The sequence below is a fragment of the Coturnix japonica genome, chromosome Z, assembly GCF_001577835.2.
Source record: "Coturnix japonica isolate 7356 chromosome Z, Coturnix japonica 2.1, whole genome shotgun sequence".
NCBI lineage: Eukaryota > Metazoa > Chordata > Aves > Galliformes > Phasianidae > Coturnix > Coturnix japonica.
The window spans coordinates 50,522,398-50,542,494 of record NC_029547.1 but is presented as its reverse complement, the minus strand read 5'-3'; the positions used below and the strand labels follow the sequence as shown (position 1 = coordinate 50,542,494).

Sequence of the window (20,097 nt, the reverse complement as noted above, 5' to 3'; positions counted from 1 at the left end):
AGACATCTTAAAAATACTTTAAATCTCTTGCTTGTCCAGGAAAGAGAAAATTCAAAAATTGTTCTAGAAAGAAGAGACTGCAGCCAAAGAATGGTGTTTATACTAAGGAGGTTCTTCACAGTTGCAGTAAAAGCTGCCAGGATACGAACAGGAGCATCCAGTTCCTCTCTGTCAGGCTATGCCTTCAAGTAGGCTAAGGAGCCCAAGCTGGCTCCAAGACTTGGCTTTTGTGCACATGTTTCTTGACAGTCTGGAAAGCCCCAGGGCTTTCTTCCAAGCCATCACAGTTGTTCAAACGCAATTTAAGCCCACTGCACTGTAATACTCCTAAGATATTTGCACATGTGAAACTGTAACATACAAGAAGTGCACTGTGGAATAAGCTAGTAACCAGGTACAACTTTAGTGGCTGAAGCAGAGGGTACATCTTGTTCAGGAGCTGTTACTTTATGTCTTTGAAGACAGCTAGAAACCTCATTAGTAAAACTGGTGTTAGTCGTCAGCATTTAAATTAAAATATTTTACAACAGAGAGGTGTTTGTTGTTCTACCATCACAATACTAACCCAATTTCTTTGATTTTCCTTTCTTACACTTTTTCATCTGTAATACTCATCTGTAATACATTACTGTATGTGAAGTAATGTACACTGGAAGTGTTCCCTTCAGTTTGCATATCTACTTGAGCTCATATAAAATCCAGAGAAAGTCCAGAACACCCCATGTAACCTTTTCTATGTCTGGAGTCACTTGGCAGTAATTAACTGTCTCCGGACGCAGCGGCTGAGGTAATGCTGCAAGTTTAAAAAGTATAATACCCTACACCAGGAAAAAAAAAAAAAAAAAAAAAACCTGTTTAAATAGAACATATATCTTAAAGCACTTAAATGAGAGTTACTTTCCATCTGTCAACTGTTCTCTTGTTGCTGCAGTATTAGCCTTTTCCATGGAAATATACAGATGTATTGCTACTTGAGTTTGTTCCTAACATGCTGTATATACTGATTCTGCTTATACATTTTAATGAGAGGCTCGGCTCTTGCTTATGAGGTTTTGCTGTTTTTTGGGTTTTTTTTTACAGATGTTGATGAGTGCAGTTCCTTCTTTGGTCAAGTGTGCAGAAATGGCCGGTGTTTCAATGAAATTGGTTCCTTCAAATGTCTGTGTAATGAAGGATATGAACTTACTCTAGATGGCAAGAACTGCATTGGTATGTGTATTACCACAATGAGATTTTACAGTACTGCTGAGATGAAAAAATAAAACCAAATATTTAAGAATAATAAAAAAATCCCTTCCTTGTGAAGCATGTCTGTACTCCAAGACTTCAGTATAACTCAATGGAAGTAACTGAGTTTTTAAATAACTGATCTTTTTACATTTAAATGCCTAAAAAGAAGAAAATTAGAAAAAAATAACCTACCATCTTTATAATGAATAACACTGGTTTGTAATGCAAGAGCAATGTCATAAAAATTGCATGATTCTAAATCTTTCCTGATGCCATCTGCTCTCTTAAGATACTAATGAGTGTGTGGCACTGCCTGGTTCATGCTCCCCTGGTACCTGTCAAAATTTGGAAGGATCATTCAGATGCATCTGTCCACCAGGATATGAAGTGAAGAGTGAAAGTTGTATTGGTAAGGCAAGCTGTAATTGTTGCTTCCAAACAATTCAAAAAATGAGAAAAAGTATCTGATTCTCAATGGGTACAAAGCAGTTGTGGTGATCATGAATTTTATCCTACTTCAAATCATGGGGACAGGGAATAAGTAGTAAAAGTCTACAGGAAGATATTTTAGGAGAAGACAAGATGTCATCTTTGTACTCTATTGTACTATATTTTGGAACATTAATTTCTCTGTTGATGCAAACTGGAAATTGCAAAATGTTACTTCTCAAAAGTGAAACAATGTTCAATATTTCATTAACTCATATTTTTAGCTGTGGATAAAACACACTAACTCATGTACTGGATTTATATCATGTTTACAAAAGAGGTTATTACAGCAGTCAGTTCATGACAGAAGCTTCTGACTTCACAGCAGAGTGATGAATTTAAAAATCTTGATAAAATGTTGGAGTTTAAGGCAGTAATTGCCTAAATTGGCTCATTCTAATAATTATTTTATGATTTAGTGTTCTGCATACTGTCTTTCAAGAGCTGAGGTTGGCAGGGAGAGAGTGGAACAGAACTTCCATTAACTCATGTGTTCCTGATTGTTCATAGAAGTCTTATTTGAGCATAATTCAGAAGCTAAGCACTACATGGTGAATACAGATTTGGTGTATGAGGATGAAAAAGAAATTCAAGTTACAACTCAGTTTTATCAGAACTTCTGTGAATGAATTTGTTATTTACATATACTATATGAGGCACTTGGCAAGAAGGGTGCATGCAAAAGGAGCAAATTTAGGAGCCTTTGTTTCCTGAATGGTCAGTGGACAAGCATTAGCAGCTGTCTCTCCACTGTGGCTACATAAAAAAGACTGATCCTCAGCTTAAATTACTGAGGTTAGCTGGTGTGACATCCCCAAACACACTCACTGAAATAACCCTCAATTATAAACAAGCAGCTTGTATGAATTGAAGAAAAAACATAACTTGTCTTATATTACCTTAACATTGTCAACACAGGAACAAACACTGAACAAAAGGAACCTTTTTGAATTTTTGTTTTGTACAAGGGGATACATTTTCTAAGTCCCAGAGCTTTCTCATTCTATTGTGCCGTACCATAATGCTTAGTTTTCCTGCCAACTTTATGGTTTCTTTTGTTAGCTGCAGTTCCCACATTAGCAATTGTGTTTGAGATAAATTCAAATCACCTGTGATTGTAAAAATCATTAATTTAAAATGAAAGCTTTTGGTTTTCCAGGATTATCACTGTTTATGACCATTAGAATATCCTGACAAAAGTTTTGATATATATATATATATATATATATATTATTTTTTTTTTTACAAAATCCGTGGCTACCAAATAGATATTTGTTCTGCCACATGTCTGTGCTAACTCAAAACATTTCACATGGAACGAGTCTGTCCATGAAAAGCAACTGTGAAGTCTGGTCTTATGCCACTTTATGCTACAGTGGTTTATTCATGCGCAGTACCTAGTGGTAACTTCTGACTGGGGACCATAGGTGACTGTTTTCAGACATAACTTTAAGAGGACAACTCTCTACTTGTATTCTCCCAACATTCCACTTATCCTTTCCAATACAAAGGAGTGTTTTTCTGTTGTTGCCATATCTGATAAATACAGATCAGTTTTGTCAAATTTAGTGTAGTATAGAATCTAACATGTATCGGGAAAAAATGACAAAGCAGATTTGTGACCTCAGAATTTTTTACCTTATAATTACCTTTAGACATTACTTTACTAAAGGGGCTTATTTCTTCTACCAGCATTTGCAGAAGAGAATAAACTAAAATCTGGTTGAAAATAATAGATATGAAAAGTGAATGTATGTTAATGTGTTACTTTTCATACTCTTTGTCTGTCTAGACAGCAGCCTGGTACGACTTCAGCTGTGCAACTTTACAAATATTTAGTATTTATATTAAATACTTTATTTTCTTTAAGTTTTTGTTATTTAAAATAAAATCAAATATATTAAACAAAATAAAACAAAATAAAAAATGATTAGGTAGCCTTAGTTGTATTTTCTAAGTTATTCAATTGAGCTTCTTCTTCTTCTTTTTTTTTTTTTTAATGGTAAATATTAATCTGTGTTTTATAGTTCTCCCTCTGTCTGTAGCTTCATTTCAAGGGTCAGTCAATCAATATGGAAAAAATGCCATTTACTGAAAAAAATAAAAATAAAAAAAAAAAATCCCCAACACTGAGAATTTCTAGAAATTCATGTTTGGATGTTGTATGTTGATTGGAAAATATGTTCCTTATAACTGTATCTTCTCCTCTGTTTCAGTCTGAGAGTATTTATTTAAAGTTTACAGTATAAATATGACAGAAAATTTGATATTTGCAGAGGAAAGAGAATGCCAGTGAACCACTCTAACTCGAAAGAGTGAGTTGGGCCTTCAGGATGCTTTATCTCTTGGTTGCTTTATTGAAGGAGTACCTCTGGTTAAATGAATAAATAAATGAATTTATGGCTGCTAGGATTATCATGAACATTTTCTTATAAATTTTGCAGATATTAATGAGTGCAATGAGGATCCCAACATCTGTCTATTTGGCTCTTGTACAAACACTCCAGGAGGTTTCCAGTGCATTTGTCCTACAGGTTTCGTGTTGTCTGATAATGGACGAAGATGTTTTGGTAAGTTTAAGGATTAAGTAGTGTAAAAGCTGATTTTAACTGGTAAGATACTCTGTGGAAAAAGGTGAAAGGAGACCTCTGCAGGCCCTCCCAACCTATGCCATTAGGAGTGCTGGAAAGTGCTTTCAAAATAATATGAAAATACAATCTTGACATGATTCCTTCTTGAGCTAGACATGCATTTTAAGCCAATTAAGAGCTGCTAGCTACACAAGATGGTGTTTTTCTTTTAGATACTCGCCAGAGCTTCTGTTTCACTAATTTTGAGAATGGGAAGTGCTCTGTCCCAAAGGCTTTCAACACCACAAAGGCAAAGTGCTGCTGCAGCAAGATGCCAGGAGAAGGATGGGGTGATCCTTGTGAGCTTTGCCCAAAGGAAGAAGAAGGTAACACATTCAAGATTCAAACAAAGAATTTTAGGTGGGAGAAAAGAAGTACATTTATGTTGTGGGTTTTTTGTTTGTTTGTTTGCTTGTTTGTTTTTATCACTGGAAAGAGAGAAGTATAATTTTCTCTTATAACCTTTAGTAAAATCATTATGAGGTAAACTAAAGCAACAAAATCAAATAGAGAGACAAAGAAAAACTGCCTCAGTTACTGTTCTGGTTCAAATGGGAAGTGAACTAGTAGCCTTCAATCATACTGAATCACCGATCTTAGATATGTCCTAATGGAGCTAATCTGCTTTAGGAAAGTGGATGAATAAAATAGGAAAGTTCTGAGGATCCATGAAGTAATCAGCACTTTCAGTTATTTTTACTTCTCCCAAGTGCAGAAGGAAAAATACACCATGTGCACTTGGAAGCTCAGCAACTTGCAATACTGCTATCCTGCCTTAGAGATGATATTGCTTTTGCATCTGGCAAATATTGCACAAGGGCTGTGATATGAACAGGTGAATTATGAAAAATGTGGTGTAGATGTCTGATTTTAGATAGGTTAAATCATTTATCATGGTTCTCTTTCTCAGTTGCTCTCTACTTAAACATATGTACCTCCACAGTTGCTTTTCAGGACCTCTGCCCATACGGTCACGGGACTATTCCTGGAATTGATGATACACGTGAAGGTAGGTATTCTTTCCCCTTTTACTTGAAAAAAGAATAAATTTATACTTAGAGATAGACTGTATTTTGCACTATGTGATGCCTTACTCCCTATGGCTCATGAGCGACAAGAGGCTAACTTTTAATATATGTAGATCATTATGAGGTAGATTACCTTTGAAATTACATGAAGAAAGACCAACAGAACAGTGCATTTTGTGTTTTAAAAATGTTTTATTAAGACTCGATACAGAACACATCTAATAAGTGGTTGCTAATATCTTCCTATTTTTTAGATGTTAATGAGTGCCTTGAAAGCCCAGGGATTTGTTCAAATGGTCACTGCATCAACACTGATGGATCCTTCCGCTGCGAGTGCCCAATGGGTTACAACTTAGATTTCACTGGAGTACATTGCATCGGTGTGTCCCTGTTTCATAAATACTCAGAATTACGGCATTTTAATTTAAAACACAATTAAAAATGTGTCCCAGTTCTCTTCAGCTTACATTTGCTGTTTGGTTATACACAGATACTGATGAATGTTCAATTGGCAACCCCTGTGGAAATGGTACATGCACTAATGTGATTGGCAGTTTTGAATGCAACTGTCATGAAGGATTTGAGCCAGGCCCCATGATGAACTGTGAAGGTAATTTGTCTTCTACATTTTTCCTCTGATTTCTGTACATCAAATTGTTTACTAGACAAGCATTTTGTTCTGTAAGAAGGAAGAAAAAAGTTTCTCTGCTTCAGATATTTCACTGGGAAAATAATAAATTGATTTAATCAGTACTTTTGGTTTGTCACAGGGCTTCTGAAATCGCATGTTGTGTCAGCCTTTGTTTTGTTATTAAGCTGTTTGATGGTGGGGGGGAAAGAATAAATAATAACAGTTAGGACTCCATATTAACCTTACAAATAAATAAAAAAAAATTAAAAAAAATAGATCAAACAGGTGCAAAATTGCATCAGTTAGCATAGCATTTTTCGTAAGTAAGGCAGCTCAGTCATGAACTGACCCACTCATCACAATCATATTAACAAGTGAATTGCATTGGGTCCATCAGACCACTGGTCCATCCAGTCTTTCTTTTCATACCTCACTGTTCTGAAGTGCTAATTCAGTATACAAGAATGACTAACAACTGTCATCCCTCTCAATAATTGTGGATCTAGGGAAAATATGACTTATGCAGGAGACCATTTCCTTGATGATGGGGTTCATTATCCACTTATGGATTTGTTGTCCAAAAATCTGTGCAACACAGTCTTGAACCTACTGGTAACATCTGCATCCACAGCCCCCTCTGACAGCAAGATGCAAAAGCTCACCACTTACAACTTATAAAAATGTTTTCTTTCATCTATTTTGGGCCAACCCTCTGTTAATTTCAGTAAATACTTCTTGTTATTTTTCACATCGTGGAATCTGTGAACAAGCATTCTTTTTTCATCAGATCCTTAACAGAATCCTTCTTAAAAAATTATTATTATTTTTTTTCATGAATCATTTATGAATCAATTAGTTTGCTTTCCAAAGCAAGAATCCATATTCTTACAGCTGTAAAAAAGCTGATGTCTCTCATCATTAAATTTCATTTAATTTATGAGAGAATATGAGATGAGAATCTCATATGAGAATCTAAGTCATTACAAGTTTAAGTAATTCCACATTAATAGTGTCGCTGTTTTTATTCAGAGCTTCATTCAGGTTCCTTTAGCTACTCAAAACCAAACATCCACAACATTCTGTTTTAAAAATTGTGTAAATTGTTACATTTGTGATAGTTTCAGGTGACAATAGGTGTACAAGTGTAAAAACTTCCAATAGACTGTTTTAAAAGCTTAGTGGAAAATGATGTTTCTTTTCCTTTCCGTTTAGATATAAATGAGTGTGCTCAGAACCCCTTGCTGTGTGCTTTCCGATGTATCAATACTTATGGGTTCTATGAATGCACCTGTCCAGTTGGCTATGAACTGAGAGAAGACCAAAAGATGTGCAAAGGTAATGACTGAAATGTAAACTTCTCCCCACCTTCCATCACCTTGTATTGTCTGAAGAGTATTCCAAATATTTCTGTGCATCTTACATTCATTCTCTCACTGAAATGCAGCAAACAGTTGATGATTATTTTCTCTTTAAAAACTTAAATAAGACAAAAATTACATAAGACCAGTATCTAGTGCTTTGTGTATTCTTGCTGCAGAATGTAAAGACAATATTATCTTAAAGACAATAATTCACCATCAAGATGATGAAGTTTGTCTTTTAACAACTCACAAAGATTATTTCTGTAACTGCCGTTAAGTGCAGCTCTCAGATTTTTTTCAGTGCTTGTCTTCTAGGAAAGTCTGGAGGTCCTTTTTCTTGAGAAAGTGCTTGTAGTCTTCAATAACTGAAGCTGTTGCAAAGATGTTCAAACACAAAATGTATTTTTCCAGATCTGGATGAATGTGCTGAAGGTCTCCATGACTGTGAATCAAGGGGCATGATGTGCAAAAATTTGATTGGTACCTTCATGTGCATTTGTCCTCCTGGAATGACACGGAGACCTGATGGAGAAGGCTGTACAGGTAAAGCTTAGAAAAGAAAGGAGACAGCTGATGCAATTCCAACAAGCCAGAAATTCTCTGTATGTGTGCTTAATGAACTCGAAAGCAGCAGTTCATAAAGGACACTAAAGAGATCTGTTATTGTCCAACACCTTAGACTTACTTTGTATTTTCAGGACTTGAGCCTAACAGACTAGGAAGTGTTTTAGAAGAAAAACTTCATTTTTGTTTCTCTAGTTGTCCAACAAAGTCAGGAAGTTTTTCAGACAGTTGTTAGATTTAAAGCATTAAGTAGCCAGGTGAAAGTGACCTTGTCTGGTAAGTAAGAAGGGAAAGTATTGTAAATAAAGTCTTATTTCCTTCAACAGTAATACTGTCTATAAACAATGTGTCAGTTCCTTAAGGAATCAAAACTATGAAGTTTTCATGTAACTGCTGGGTTTTATACATGAAAGCCATAAAGAACAAGAGGTGTGGATGCTATGGAAGTTCAAAATCTCTGTTCACTGTGTATGCAGAGAATATAGGAGTAGAGCCTTCATCCTAGATGCAGAATACAAGGCATGGAATAACAAAGGCTTTTCTTCTGCTTGATCAGTTGTTGATTTTTCTGCATCTTGCAAATATTACACAAAATGCTGAATGCACTCTACAGATCTGATATATTTTATTGTAACAATAACTTGCATTTGGTATTTTTGTAAAGATGAAAATGAATGCCGTACCAAGCCAGGTATCTGTGAAAATGGTCGTTGCATGAATGTTATTGGGAGCTACCGATGTGAATGTAATGAAGGATTCCTATCAAGCCCCTCAGGCATCGAGTGTCTGGGTAAGTGCCATTTTCATATTCTTTCCAACTTGTATCAGAGAGCATAAAAGCAGTTAAGTATGTGAAGTTTAAATTAGGTTTCTGAGTACCTAACAGCTGTTGCTCTTAGGTGAAGAAATTAAATAATGTTCCTAATTAATTTACACCATGCAATCATATTAAATGGTAAAATATTAAATAATGACAGGATGGGGAGCATCTTGAGAATGTGAGCTGAACTGACCTATCAGGGACCTCACATCTAAATTCCAAATTGCATAAGCATGCTGCTATGCAGACAAATCACTTGCTTTTAAAGTAGAATTTAGTTATCTCAGATAGATTATAAAACTGGAATGCACAGCAAAGTTAACTGCTTCCACGACTGGAACATTATTTCAGTCACCACAGTATTTCAGCTAGAACATTCTGTATTGTTAATAGAGACCATGAAAACGAATAAAAAATATAAGAATATCACAAAAAACAAAAACAAACAAACAAACAAAAACCAACAACAACAACAAAAAACCAGCAGAGTATATTGAAAAGTTATTGAGGCATGCCTGCACATTAAATACTGATGAAGGATGTAATATTCATCAACCCTATTCTTTATCAGTATGCTCAGACTTGTCATTTGCGCCATAAAAGTAACTTGTTACATTTTTAAAACTCAAACAGAACTGCAGTATCTTAATATTTTCATGACCAGTGTTCAAGTGAAGATTATTTAAAGTGTTTTACCACACCAGCATGTGAAACTACAGGAGTATGTAGGAATACATAAAGGACACTTGCATTAAAATTCTTAGATTCAATTAGAATACTGAGGTATGTATACGCTGTATAACCAGCTGTCTGTAAATTCCCATTAGCAGCGTGCTGACTTCATGGCAAAGCAATAATATTCAAAGTATAGGGTATTTCCTGAGGATTAGGACCAGATGGAAAAAGGCTGCTGCAGGCTGTTAGCTCCAGTCAGTCGTTACTGGCAAGGAAATATCCTGCTTTCATTATTGCTTTCTTATATGTTTTATGTATATGTACATATATACATGCATTATTTTTTTGAAAACTATGCTTTGGGTTAGTTTGCTTGTTACTGTTCTTTAATGCTCTCCAGATGAGACATGACTAAAAAATGAGTCTGACAGAAGCAAACTATATCTTCAGAATTAAAGCACAAACGTTGAATCTTAGTGTGTGCTATTTAAAATCTATACTGCTGACATTAAAGTATATTCCATCTCAAATCAGGGAGAAAGCATTATATGATTTTAAGGTGCACAGGCTTAAAGATCTACATAAAATACCCATCTATGGGAACAGAAATCTGCTCAGTCCTGCAAATCTTCACAGTAAACACTGTATCTCACACAAATAGCATTTTCCATGTGGACAGCTTTATCTTATGAATCCAAAACAACTTTCATTTAAAGGCAAAGATCACATTTCACCTGATTCATGTAAGAAATCTACAGATTATATTTCCATACTTGCAAACCAGAAGGTCGGTGCACTGTTCAGAAATGTACAGTTCCAGAATTAACTTTAAGCTTTAAGATAAAAAAACAAAAACATATTTCCTTTAGAAACATTAGCATCTGTCAGGCTGCAGTTGCTAGCATTTCCATTTTAATTAACCTATTAGAGAAGGAACATAACCTATTTAAAAGTACTGTCACTGAAAAATATAGAATGTCCATGATTACCAAGAGCTGGGAACTCTCTTTAGATGTTTGTTAGAAGCAAATGTGCAGGAGGGAATGCTTGTGTAGTTTTACTCACCTTTCATGATAGACAGGTACTAATCAAAACATTCAAAAATAAAGGAAAATTAATTAAGAAGAAGGAATAAACAGTATGGTTATATAAATCTGTTTTTCCAACCTTCAAAATAAGTGTGCCACTAAAAAAGACTAGTGAATTGTGTAGCATTCAGAAGTGCTAAGGATTTTGCCATGTAAATCATATCAAGCTGTAGTCAATCCTGCGTGCTAATAAAATAAAACATAAACAAAACAAAACAATAACCCAACCCCAAGGACCTCAATTCTGAGAAAAACTATTAAATACAAACCAAACATAGGTAGCTTAAATGGGAGCTCAGTTTGTTTTGGTGTCAAGCAAGCTTGCCAAGTATGCCTCAGGCCATATCCTTCCTAGAAGTACAGCTCATACCAAGTCACACAGGTACTGAACTTCAAGGATGTCTGGAATAAACTTGGAATCACAACAGATGTTCAGAAGACATGACAAGTTATTGAAAGGCTAAGACAAAACAGACTTCAGAGTTGTTGCTAATAATTTACTGTTTGCATGAGTTGACTGAGAGCCGGAATAATACTTCAGATGCTTAATGGTTCAGATGTATAGCTCCTACCTTTTCTTTATATCCCCATTTTTTCTTACAGATAACCGCCAAGGCTTTTGTTTTGCTGAAGTTCTACAGACAATGTGTCAGATGGCCTCAAGCAGCCGGAATCTTGTCACTAAATCTGAGTGCTGCTGTGATGGAGGCCGGGGCTGGGGTAACCAGTGTGAGCTCTGCCCACTTCCTGGAACCACCCAATACAAGAAGCTCTGTCCACATGGACCAGGATATACTACAGATGGAAGAGGTATTTGCAGAGATGAAAGGAGGTAGAAAATGGCAAAGGAATTCATTGACATTCTTAAGAAAATGCAGTATTCCCTTTGAAGCTACTTTGAAGAATTTCCTCTGAAAGAACAGAGTTGGATTTTTCAAATGCTGCTGCATGACCAGAAATTAAAAACATCTTTAAACAGTAGCTTCACTAGAAATACTCACAGCTGTGCATAATTTTCAGGGTTGGGATCTAAGGAACGATCAACCAGTAACTAAAAGCAAGAAATGGACCCAAAGCCTTTGAATGCTGGGAAGTTTTACATATAAGGCAAGAGGCAATAGGAGTTACTCCAACAGCTATTTCACTAAATTTTTTGTAGATGCTATTTACACAGGGGAAACTAACATAAATTTTTAAGTTGTGGTGAAAAAAAAAAAAGAAAGAAAGAAAGAAAGAAAGAAAGAAAGAAAGAAAGAAAGAAAGAAAGAAAGAAAGAAAGAAAGTAAGGAAGGAAGGAAGAAGGAAGGAAGGAAGGAAGGAAGGAAGGAAGGAAGGAAGGAAGAAATGGAAGAAAGGAAGGAAGGAAGGAAAGGGAGGGAAGGAAGGAAGGAAGGAAGGAAGGAAGGAAGGAAGGAAGGAAGGAAGGAAGGAAGGAAGGAAGGAAGGAAGGAAGGAAAGAAAGAAAGAAAGAAAGAAAGTCTTAATAGTCACAACAAAATTCACTTCTACACATGAGTTGTTGTGGTTTTTTTTTTTTGTTTTTTTTGTTTTTTGTTTTTGTTTTTTTTTTGGTTTTTTTTTTTTTCCTGTTTGAACAAAACTGGAAGCAGATTACACAATGAAATAGCTGGGAATTTTGATGCAGAAAATGATAGTGAAAGTTTCAAGAATGCTTGACTGTGTGTTCAGGCCCATTTTGAAAGATAAAGGAAAGGTAAAGTTACCATCAGAAGCATGATGATGAGGAACTGTAGAAAAATTGAAAAAGAGATCATTTATTTCCCCTTCCCTTTAACATTTCCATGGCATTGTGCAGAATCACAGAATGGTTAGGTATGGAAAGGATCTCTGGGTGCATCAGGCTTAACCTGTGCTCCAGCAGAGACACCTGGAACAAGGTGCCCTGGACCATATCCAGGTGGCTCTGGAAGATCTCCAAGGAGGAGATTCCATAGCTTCTCTGGGCCATCTGTGACAGTGCTCTGTCACTAGCACAGCACAGAATTACTTCCTGGTATTCAGAGGGAAATTCCTGTGCTCCAGTTTGTACCTCTTGTACAAGTCACTACTAATAAGAGCCTGGCTTCATCTTCTTTTCACCCACCCTTCAGGGGCTTACAGAAATCTTTAAGGTCTTCCATGAGCCCCCTCTTCTCTGGACTGGACATCCCAGCTCTCTCAGGCTTTCTTCATAGGACAGGTGTGCTAATCACTTCATCTTCTTGGTGGGCCTCCTGTGAACTCTTTCCAGTATATCCATTTCTGTCCTGTATGGGGGGGACACAGCTATTCCAAGTGCAGCCTAGCCAATGCTGAGAAGGTCATTGCTAAAACCTGTTCTTTTTTCTTCATGTTTTTATTCAGAAGGAAGCGTGAATGGCAGGTGTCAAATTCAAAGCTATTTCTTGTTTTTTAAAAGATCATATATTTAGTATTTTCTTTACAGATATTGATGAATGTAAGGTCATGCCAAACCTTTGTAGACATGGACAATGTATCAACACTATGGGCTCATTCCGCTGCTTTTGCAAAGTTGGCTATACAACTGACATAAGTAGCACATCTTGTGTGGGTAAGATTCACCCTCTTAATTGTGATTTTTTGTTTTTATAATTGATACATCATTACACAGTGCAACTCTCAGTCACCTTTTCTAAGCCTCTGTGTGTCAAAGTGGCTTTTATCTCTTTCCTCTTTCCTTTATTTGTTTCCCTAATAAGAAGACCTCTCTGGTTTTATATTTCATTTTGCAAAACGGGGAAAGAAGCTATGCTGGCAGTATTTCTGCAGTAATTTCTGCAGCATTTCTGCAGTTTCAGAACACTGAAACATATTCCAGCTGTATAACCGTTTTGACTGACAAAGGAACTTACTGGTTCATTTTCCTATTGGTTAACTCATATATCACAGTAAGCCTGAAGACGAAGATATTAATGTCACTGTCATTCTAATGTTTAACTCTGCCACTGTAGTGGCAACTCCACAGAAACTCCACAGTGACAATAGTGAAGGAAATGAAAACCCTACAAAAATGTAAATCAGGTGCTTTTTCTACAAACAATTTTCTATTAAATAAATTGCTGTTCAGGAAACATCTTTCAAACAAACCAGTGCAAGAAATATATAACATTTTCTCTCTTTAGATCTGGATGAATGCTCACAGTCTCCTAAACCATGCAATTTTATCTGCAAGAATTCAGAAGGGAGCTATCAGTGCTCATGTCCTCGAGGCTACATCCTGCAGGAAGATGGAAAAACATGTAAAGGTATGGGAAGTTAAACTCAGTAATTTCAACTTTATTGCACTTTGATTGAAAATGAAATAATTTTGAAGTGTGATTTATTTATTTTTTTCTTCAAGATAGACTGAGTGTACCTCTTTTGTGTTGGCTTTTCATAAGACAACTTCTCTTACTTTCAGATCTCGATGAATGTCAAACCAAACAACACAACTGTCAGTTTCTCTGTGTCAACACCCTTGGAGGCTTCACATGCAAATGTCCACCTGGTTTTACTCAACATCACACAGCTTGTATTGGTAAGAAAAACAGAAATTTTCTTGCATCAGTTTTTCTTTAAAAGGAACACAATCAATTTTTATCCATAACTTTTTTCAGCATATAAACAATGTTAATTTGAAGCAATAATAACAGCAGCCCAGAAAGCAGGTCTTGAAAAGCAGCAATTACATCTAAAGAAAAAAGAAAGGGTATCCACCAACTGTAATTTCTTGCTTAGTAAAAAGTTATATCTATTTAATATGTATTATTATATTCTAAGTATAACCACATGCACGCAAAGGAGTAAAGTATTAAAATCTGATTTAAAATGTAGTTAAAGAAAAAACAAACTGCCTTTTCTTCTTTAATAGATACAGATGTCTGTAGATCTTAAGCATATGAATCTTGCCAACTGGATCTGTTTTAGTTAAGCTAATACAGAGGTGCAGCATTTTTCCTCTGTCAGCAATTATATACCTTGGGCTTCCAGACTCATAAATGAACTGTAACCTGTGCTTCCACTTTATTAAATATTAATAACTCTGCATGAGTCATCAGATCATCTGAAATTTGAATATGATAGCAACATTTTTAAAATTAATTTTTTCATCTCCATGGTTTTCAGACACTAACCAAGCATCTTATGAACATGCATAATATCTTTCCCCAAGGGATACTATCTTTTTTTTCTCTATGCTCTCTATTTTTAAGACAACAATGAATGTGGTTCTCAGCCATCGCTCTGTGGATCAAAAGGAATTTGCCAAAACACTCCTGGAAGTTTCACCTGTGAATGCCAAAGGGGATTTTCTCTGGATTCTACTGGATTAAACTGTGAAGGTAACTAGTGAAGGACAATTTATTTTTAAGGTGCAAATCCATAAGTCAGTGTATAGTTGGTTCTGTGATGTCAAAGATAATCACATTAATAAAACAGAGCAGTGTACAGAGTAAAAGCATATACCAATAATAAATAGGAATGTATTTGAGGTATTTAAAACATAACTGTATGAAAGAAAGTAGTGCCTGGTTCTTTTTCAAGCAAGCTAGAATTAAAAAGGGCTATTTAATTAGACTCTTAAACAACTCTTTTCAGTGTCATCACCTTCACATAAGGCTTATGCATCAAAAATCTTTTTTTTTTTTTTTTCCTCTCCATTTTTCCGACTTGAATCTCTACCATTTTTTCTCCTAATTGTAACCATCTTCCTGAAGGTATCACGAATTTATGACATGTCAAAATGTCAGTTACTTTGATTAAAGTATTTAAAATAGAAATTGGTATTTGGTGTGTATCTCTAGAATAAAAGTGCAGCATATGACCAGCCAGGAGTTGTAGAATGCGTTGTCATCTTTCAGTTTACTTTGTTCTCTTCAGGTATATTCATCCTTCTTGCATACTTTACCCAGTAGCCATTAAACAAAACACTAAATTACACGTTCCAAAGTATTCACAAGATATGTAACTAAATGGAACATCAGAACTGCTATATGTGCATTTACTGATGAAGGCACAGCCTGACAGTGTGGTTTTCCAGACTTCAGATTTAGGGACATCCCAACTTCATGGAATTTGTGGACAGCTGTGGACGATTGGAACATAACAGTATTTGTGGTATCATTTTTTTTTTTCTATTTTTTACTTGCATTGCAGGCTGCACTTGCCACAACTGTCTACTTAAAATGGCTTGGTATATTCTTGTAGCAAACGGTATTTCAGATAGTCATATTTTCACATTTTGGTTTTATTTGTGTCTATCTCCTGTGTTTACAGATTGATCACAGACTTCTTTGGATGGCTTTTCCTTTTAAATTGCTAAGGTGCACAACTGCACTGCAGCCAAATTGGCTGTGTTCCTCACATTCAAACACTTCAAAGTGTTCCAGGAAACCTAAGGTTTAGTCCTGCTGAGTTGGTCTAAAAACTGAGTCCATTTCCAATTGTGTTCTAAATGTAACACCAGTATTATGTGTAATTACATGGAATAGTCTTTCTTCTCCAACTCTGAGTCATGTAAAGGTTCAAAAAACATTTGATTATTGATTGATAGGAAGAACTCTACTTGAATTAAGAATCAGGCTTTCAAACAGGCAGCCTCAACAGCTTAGAACAGTATTCCTATGTTATAAATAGTGGTGTTTGGCTGATCTTCGAAATGAGTAACATATTTTACAATGTATATGTTGATGTAATTATTTCATGTTCTACTTCTCTCCCAAATGCAAAGATGTGGATGAATGTGATGGAAATCATAGATGCCAGCACGGTTGTCAAAACATCCTAGGTGGATACAGATGTGGATGCCCACAAGGATATATTCAGCATTACCAGTGGAATCAGTGTGTTGGTAAGGAAACAAACTGCATGGAATACATTTGAATAATAAAACTGTAATTACAGTGACAGCCATGAGGTGAGGAGAAGAATGGGCACTGCATGTGCCTGCAGAGGATATGCAAGCATGTAGTTTTTTAATCCCTTTCCCCTTCCTTTCATCCACTTCATACTCCCAGCGTAGATCAATGACAGTAGACAGAGGAAAACATACATATTCATAACACATTCATCATATTCATAGTGTTAAAACTGTTTGTGACAAGCTGTCTCTCGTAGTCTGACTCCCTTCTCCTCAGGACAGTCCTCAACTTAGAAAGGGGGAAAGGTGTTCCTTGAATTCCTTCAATTCAGGCTTAAAGCAAATAGCTCTGTTAGAGAAACAAACAAACAAACAAAAAAAAAAAAAACAAACAAACTACCACCTTTTCATGAATAAGAATCACCTGTTAGCTTTTTGGGTATAATGCAGAGCAGTGACTCTAGTGAAAAGGGAGGAAAAAAATAACATAATAATTAAAGGTTTCCTTCTTCCAAAATACAGTGTGAAGGCTTGCATTAGTTCATTGAGCAGGCAATAAGGACAAATTAATTGGCTTAGCAGTTTTCTTTTACATCTGGCTCATTCAGTCAATCATTTCTTCTTTGCGTTTCCTGAACTAAGCCAATTCTCACATCACATGGAATGCAAGAAATAAAAAAATATAAATGAAAACCAGCACAGCCAAACCACCTCATCCTGTGCGGTGCAGTAATCAGAGGATGGCTGTGAACAGTGATGCAGATCTATAGGTTAATTTTACTGCCCTATTACACATCAAAATCAGTTTTTTACATGTGCTTTACTCTAAATAATACACCACGTAATTTTTCTTAAGATCCAGCCACCACCATCACTCCTTAATACTACTCTTCAACAACAACAACAACAAAAAAAGCAGGAACACTGAGGAAACAGTTCCCACAAATCTCCAGTACAGCTGTTGTCACTGAATGAAGATGGATAGTCCTCAAAAGAACATGACTTACGAGTAACGGCAGGCAAAATGGTACAAAAAAATGCACCAGTGATGCTGGAGAATCAGGGAATCAGCACCTTGCTAAGATAAATAAAATAAGCAGAATACCTACCAGTTATCAAATGCATGGTCTTTCATATAGCAAGCTACTTTCTTCACTCATTTCTCACAAGATAACTTGGAGCCAAAGCAGTCAGGTTGAGTGGAGGAGCCATCTCTGTATATTGCCGCCCATATGGTGGCAACAGTTCTTGGTTTCTCTTTCATTTGAGGTGGCTATTCAGATTGTCCTTCCCTTAACAGAACCCGCAGATTTCTACTACAGATATGTGCTACCTCCACCATATCTCTAGCTACCCTTGAACACTGTTATAGTCCAACTATGACAGGAGTTCCAACTCATTTCTCTTCTGTGAATCTCACATGGTAGGAATATACACTGCCAGGAGAAAGAGTATTGGTTCAGACCCCTTAGCAAAACTGGAGACATGCTTTGAAGAAAGGCTGAGCTTTGGAGAAGAGCTTAGAAGTAACAGTATCCCAAAACACCTTTACCAGCTGTTTATGTTTGGGACTTCAGCCAGTATATTTTTTAACTTGGGGACCACATCTTTGTCAAGGACATAGCAGAGCCCAAGGACTTGCATATGTTCTGATTCATTAGCTATGTTGTGTCTGTTTGATTTCTGTCCAGATTAGAAGGTACCAATACATTTTTGCTTGCTTTCTAGATGAAAATGAGTGTTCCAATCCTAACACATGTGGCTCTGCTTCCTGCTACAACACGCTTGGAAGTTACAAGTGTGCCTGCCCTTCTGGATTTTCTTATGACCAGTTCTCCAGTGCATGCCATGATGTGAATGAATGTTCCTCTGCCAAGAACCCCTGCAATTATGGTTGTTCCAACACTGAAGGTGGTTATCTTTGTGGCTGTCCACCAGGCTATTACAGAGTTGGACAAGGGTGAGTATATCATGCACAGTACTTCGTCAGAGACTTGAAAATAAAGATGAGGTGATTGCTGATAACCAACATGGCTTCACCAAGGATAAGGCATGACTAATAAATTTGGTGGCCTTTTATGATGGAGTTACAGCATCAGTGGATAAAGGAAGAGCAACTGATGTCATCTACCTGGACTTGTGCAAAGTGTTTGACACTGTCTTGCATCTCACCAGAATGGAGAAAAACAGATTTGATGGATAGACCACTCTCTGGATGAGGAATTGGCTGGGTGGTCGCACTCAGAGAGTTAAGGTCAACAGCTTAATGTTCAAGTGAAGACTGATGACAAGTGGTGTTCCTCAGGGATCACTTCTGGGACCGATGTTACTTAACATCTTTGCAGGCGACATGGACTGTGGGACCGAGTGAACCCTCAGCAAGTTTGCAGAGGACGCCAAGCTGAGTGGTGCAGTCCACATGCTAGAGGGAAGGAATTGCATCCAGGGGGACCTGGACAGGCTTGAGAGGCGGGCCCATGCCAGCCTCATAAAGTTCAACAGGGCCAAGTGCAACTTCCTGCACCTGGGTAAAGGCAATCCCAAGCACAAGTATAGGCTGAGCAGAGAATGGCTTCAGAGCAGCCCTGAAGAGAAGAATTTGGGGGTGTTGGTTGGTGAAAGACAACAATGTGTGCTGGCATACCAGAAGGCAAGCCGTGTCCTGGGTTGCATCAAGAGAAGCATGACCAGCAGGTTGAGGGCGCTGATTCTGCCCCTCTACTCTGCTCTCATGAGAGCCCACCTGGAGTACTGCATCCAGTTCTGGGGCCTGCAGCACAAGAGGTTTAAGACAGCGATTAACTCAGAATGTTAAACACAAATTAACATAATTCTGTTGTTGCACTAAAATCTTTATTACCAAGTCAGGGAATATTGGTTTTGTTTTGTTTCTTCATGATATCTGTGAATGAAAATTAGAAAAACTTAGACATCTTCAGCCAGCAGTTGCATTCCATTCAGTATATGAATGTGTTTCATTCATCAGTGCAAAGAAAAATAATTCACAGACATCTTGGTGAAGAAAGAGCAAAGGAGGGGATACAAATACCATAGTACAGATTACATGCGCTCATTTTCCGTTTAATTGAACAGTTCATAAAACTGCAAGAACTAAAACAGCTGCTTTTATTCAACAGCCACTGTGTCTCAGGGATGGGATTTAACAAAGGCCAGTACCTGCCAGTGGATGGAGATGCTGACGAAGAAAATGCTTTATCCCCTGAAGCCTGTTATGAGTGCAAAATCAATGGCTATCCAAAAAAAGACAACAGAAAGAAGAGAAGTCTTAATGAAACAGTACGTATCAGGAAAACTAAGTGCTATTAACAGTTTTAATTCAGGATATTTTCAGAGATTTAGAACTAAGTACTGTTAGTAAGCAGAGGGAGTTTTATTACAGGCCACATTCAGTGGGAAAAAAAAATTCCTGTTTTTCCCTGATTGCTTCCTAATTTTCAAACACTTCTCCTGTTGGCAGGAATGTTCTAACAGTCAGAAAGGATTCAACAGCTATCAACAGCTGAAGTTTTTAAAGCTTTTCTAGTCTGAGATGCGGTCTAGTTCCTCAAAATATCTCAAATTCAGTTATCCTGTAATTACAGAGAGCTGGGACAGTAGTCGTTTATGCAGTCTGCAGTTTGCTCTGCTATCAGGACAGCATCTTGAAGTCTTAGACAGCTAAAATGCATCTTCTTGCATAGGAAGATCTCACATTATAAAACCA

General features: G+C 36.7%; 1 protein-coding gene across 2 annotated transcripts in view; it reads left to right on the top strand.

Moving 5' to 3' along the window:
* FBN2 (fibrillin 2) overlaps positions 1–20,097 on the top strand; it is a 147,689-nt gene that overhangs the window by 124,382 nt on the left and 3,210 nt on the right. For both annotated transcript variants that reach the window (XM_015849661.2, XM_015849660.2), the window contains 18 exons: positions 1,081–1,209; positions 1,520–1,639; positions 4,164–4,289; positions 4,523–4,675; positions 5,293–5,358; positions 5,632–5,757; positions 5,868–5,987; positions 7,221–7,343; positions 7,781–7,912; positions 8,598–8,723; positions 11,120–11,326; positions 12,963–13,088; positions 13,660–13,782; positions 13,938–14,054; positions 14,728–14,856; positions 16,245–16,364; positions 18,102–18,333; positions 19,511–19,670. In XM_015849661.2, the coding sequence (XP_015705147.1) occupies positions 1,081–1,209; positions 1,520–1,639; positions 4,164–4,289; positions 4,523–4,675; positions 5,293–5,358; positions 5,632–5,757; positions 5,868–5,987; positions 7,221–7,343; positions 7,781–7,912; positions 8,598–8,723; positions 11,120–11,326; positions 12,963–13,088; positions 13,660–13,782; positions 13,938–14,054; positions 14,728–14,856; positions 16,245–16,364; positions 18,102–18,333; positions 19,511–19,670 (2,435 nt within the window). The remainder of the gene's footprint in view (positions 1–1,080; positions 1,210–1,519; positions 1,640–4,163; positions 4,290–4,522; positions 4,676–5,292; positions 5,359–5,631; positions 5,758–5,867; positions 5,988–7,220; positions 7,344–7,780; positions 7,913–8,597; positions 8,724–11,119; positions 11,327–12,962; positions 13,089–13,659; positions 13,783–13,937; positions 14,055–14,727; positions 14,857–16,244; positions 16,365–18,101; positions 18,334–19,510; positions 19,671–20,097) is intronic.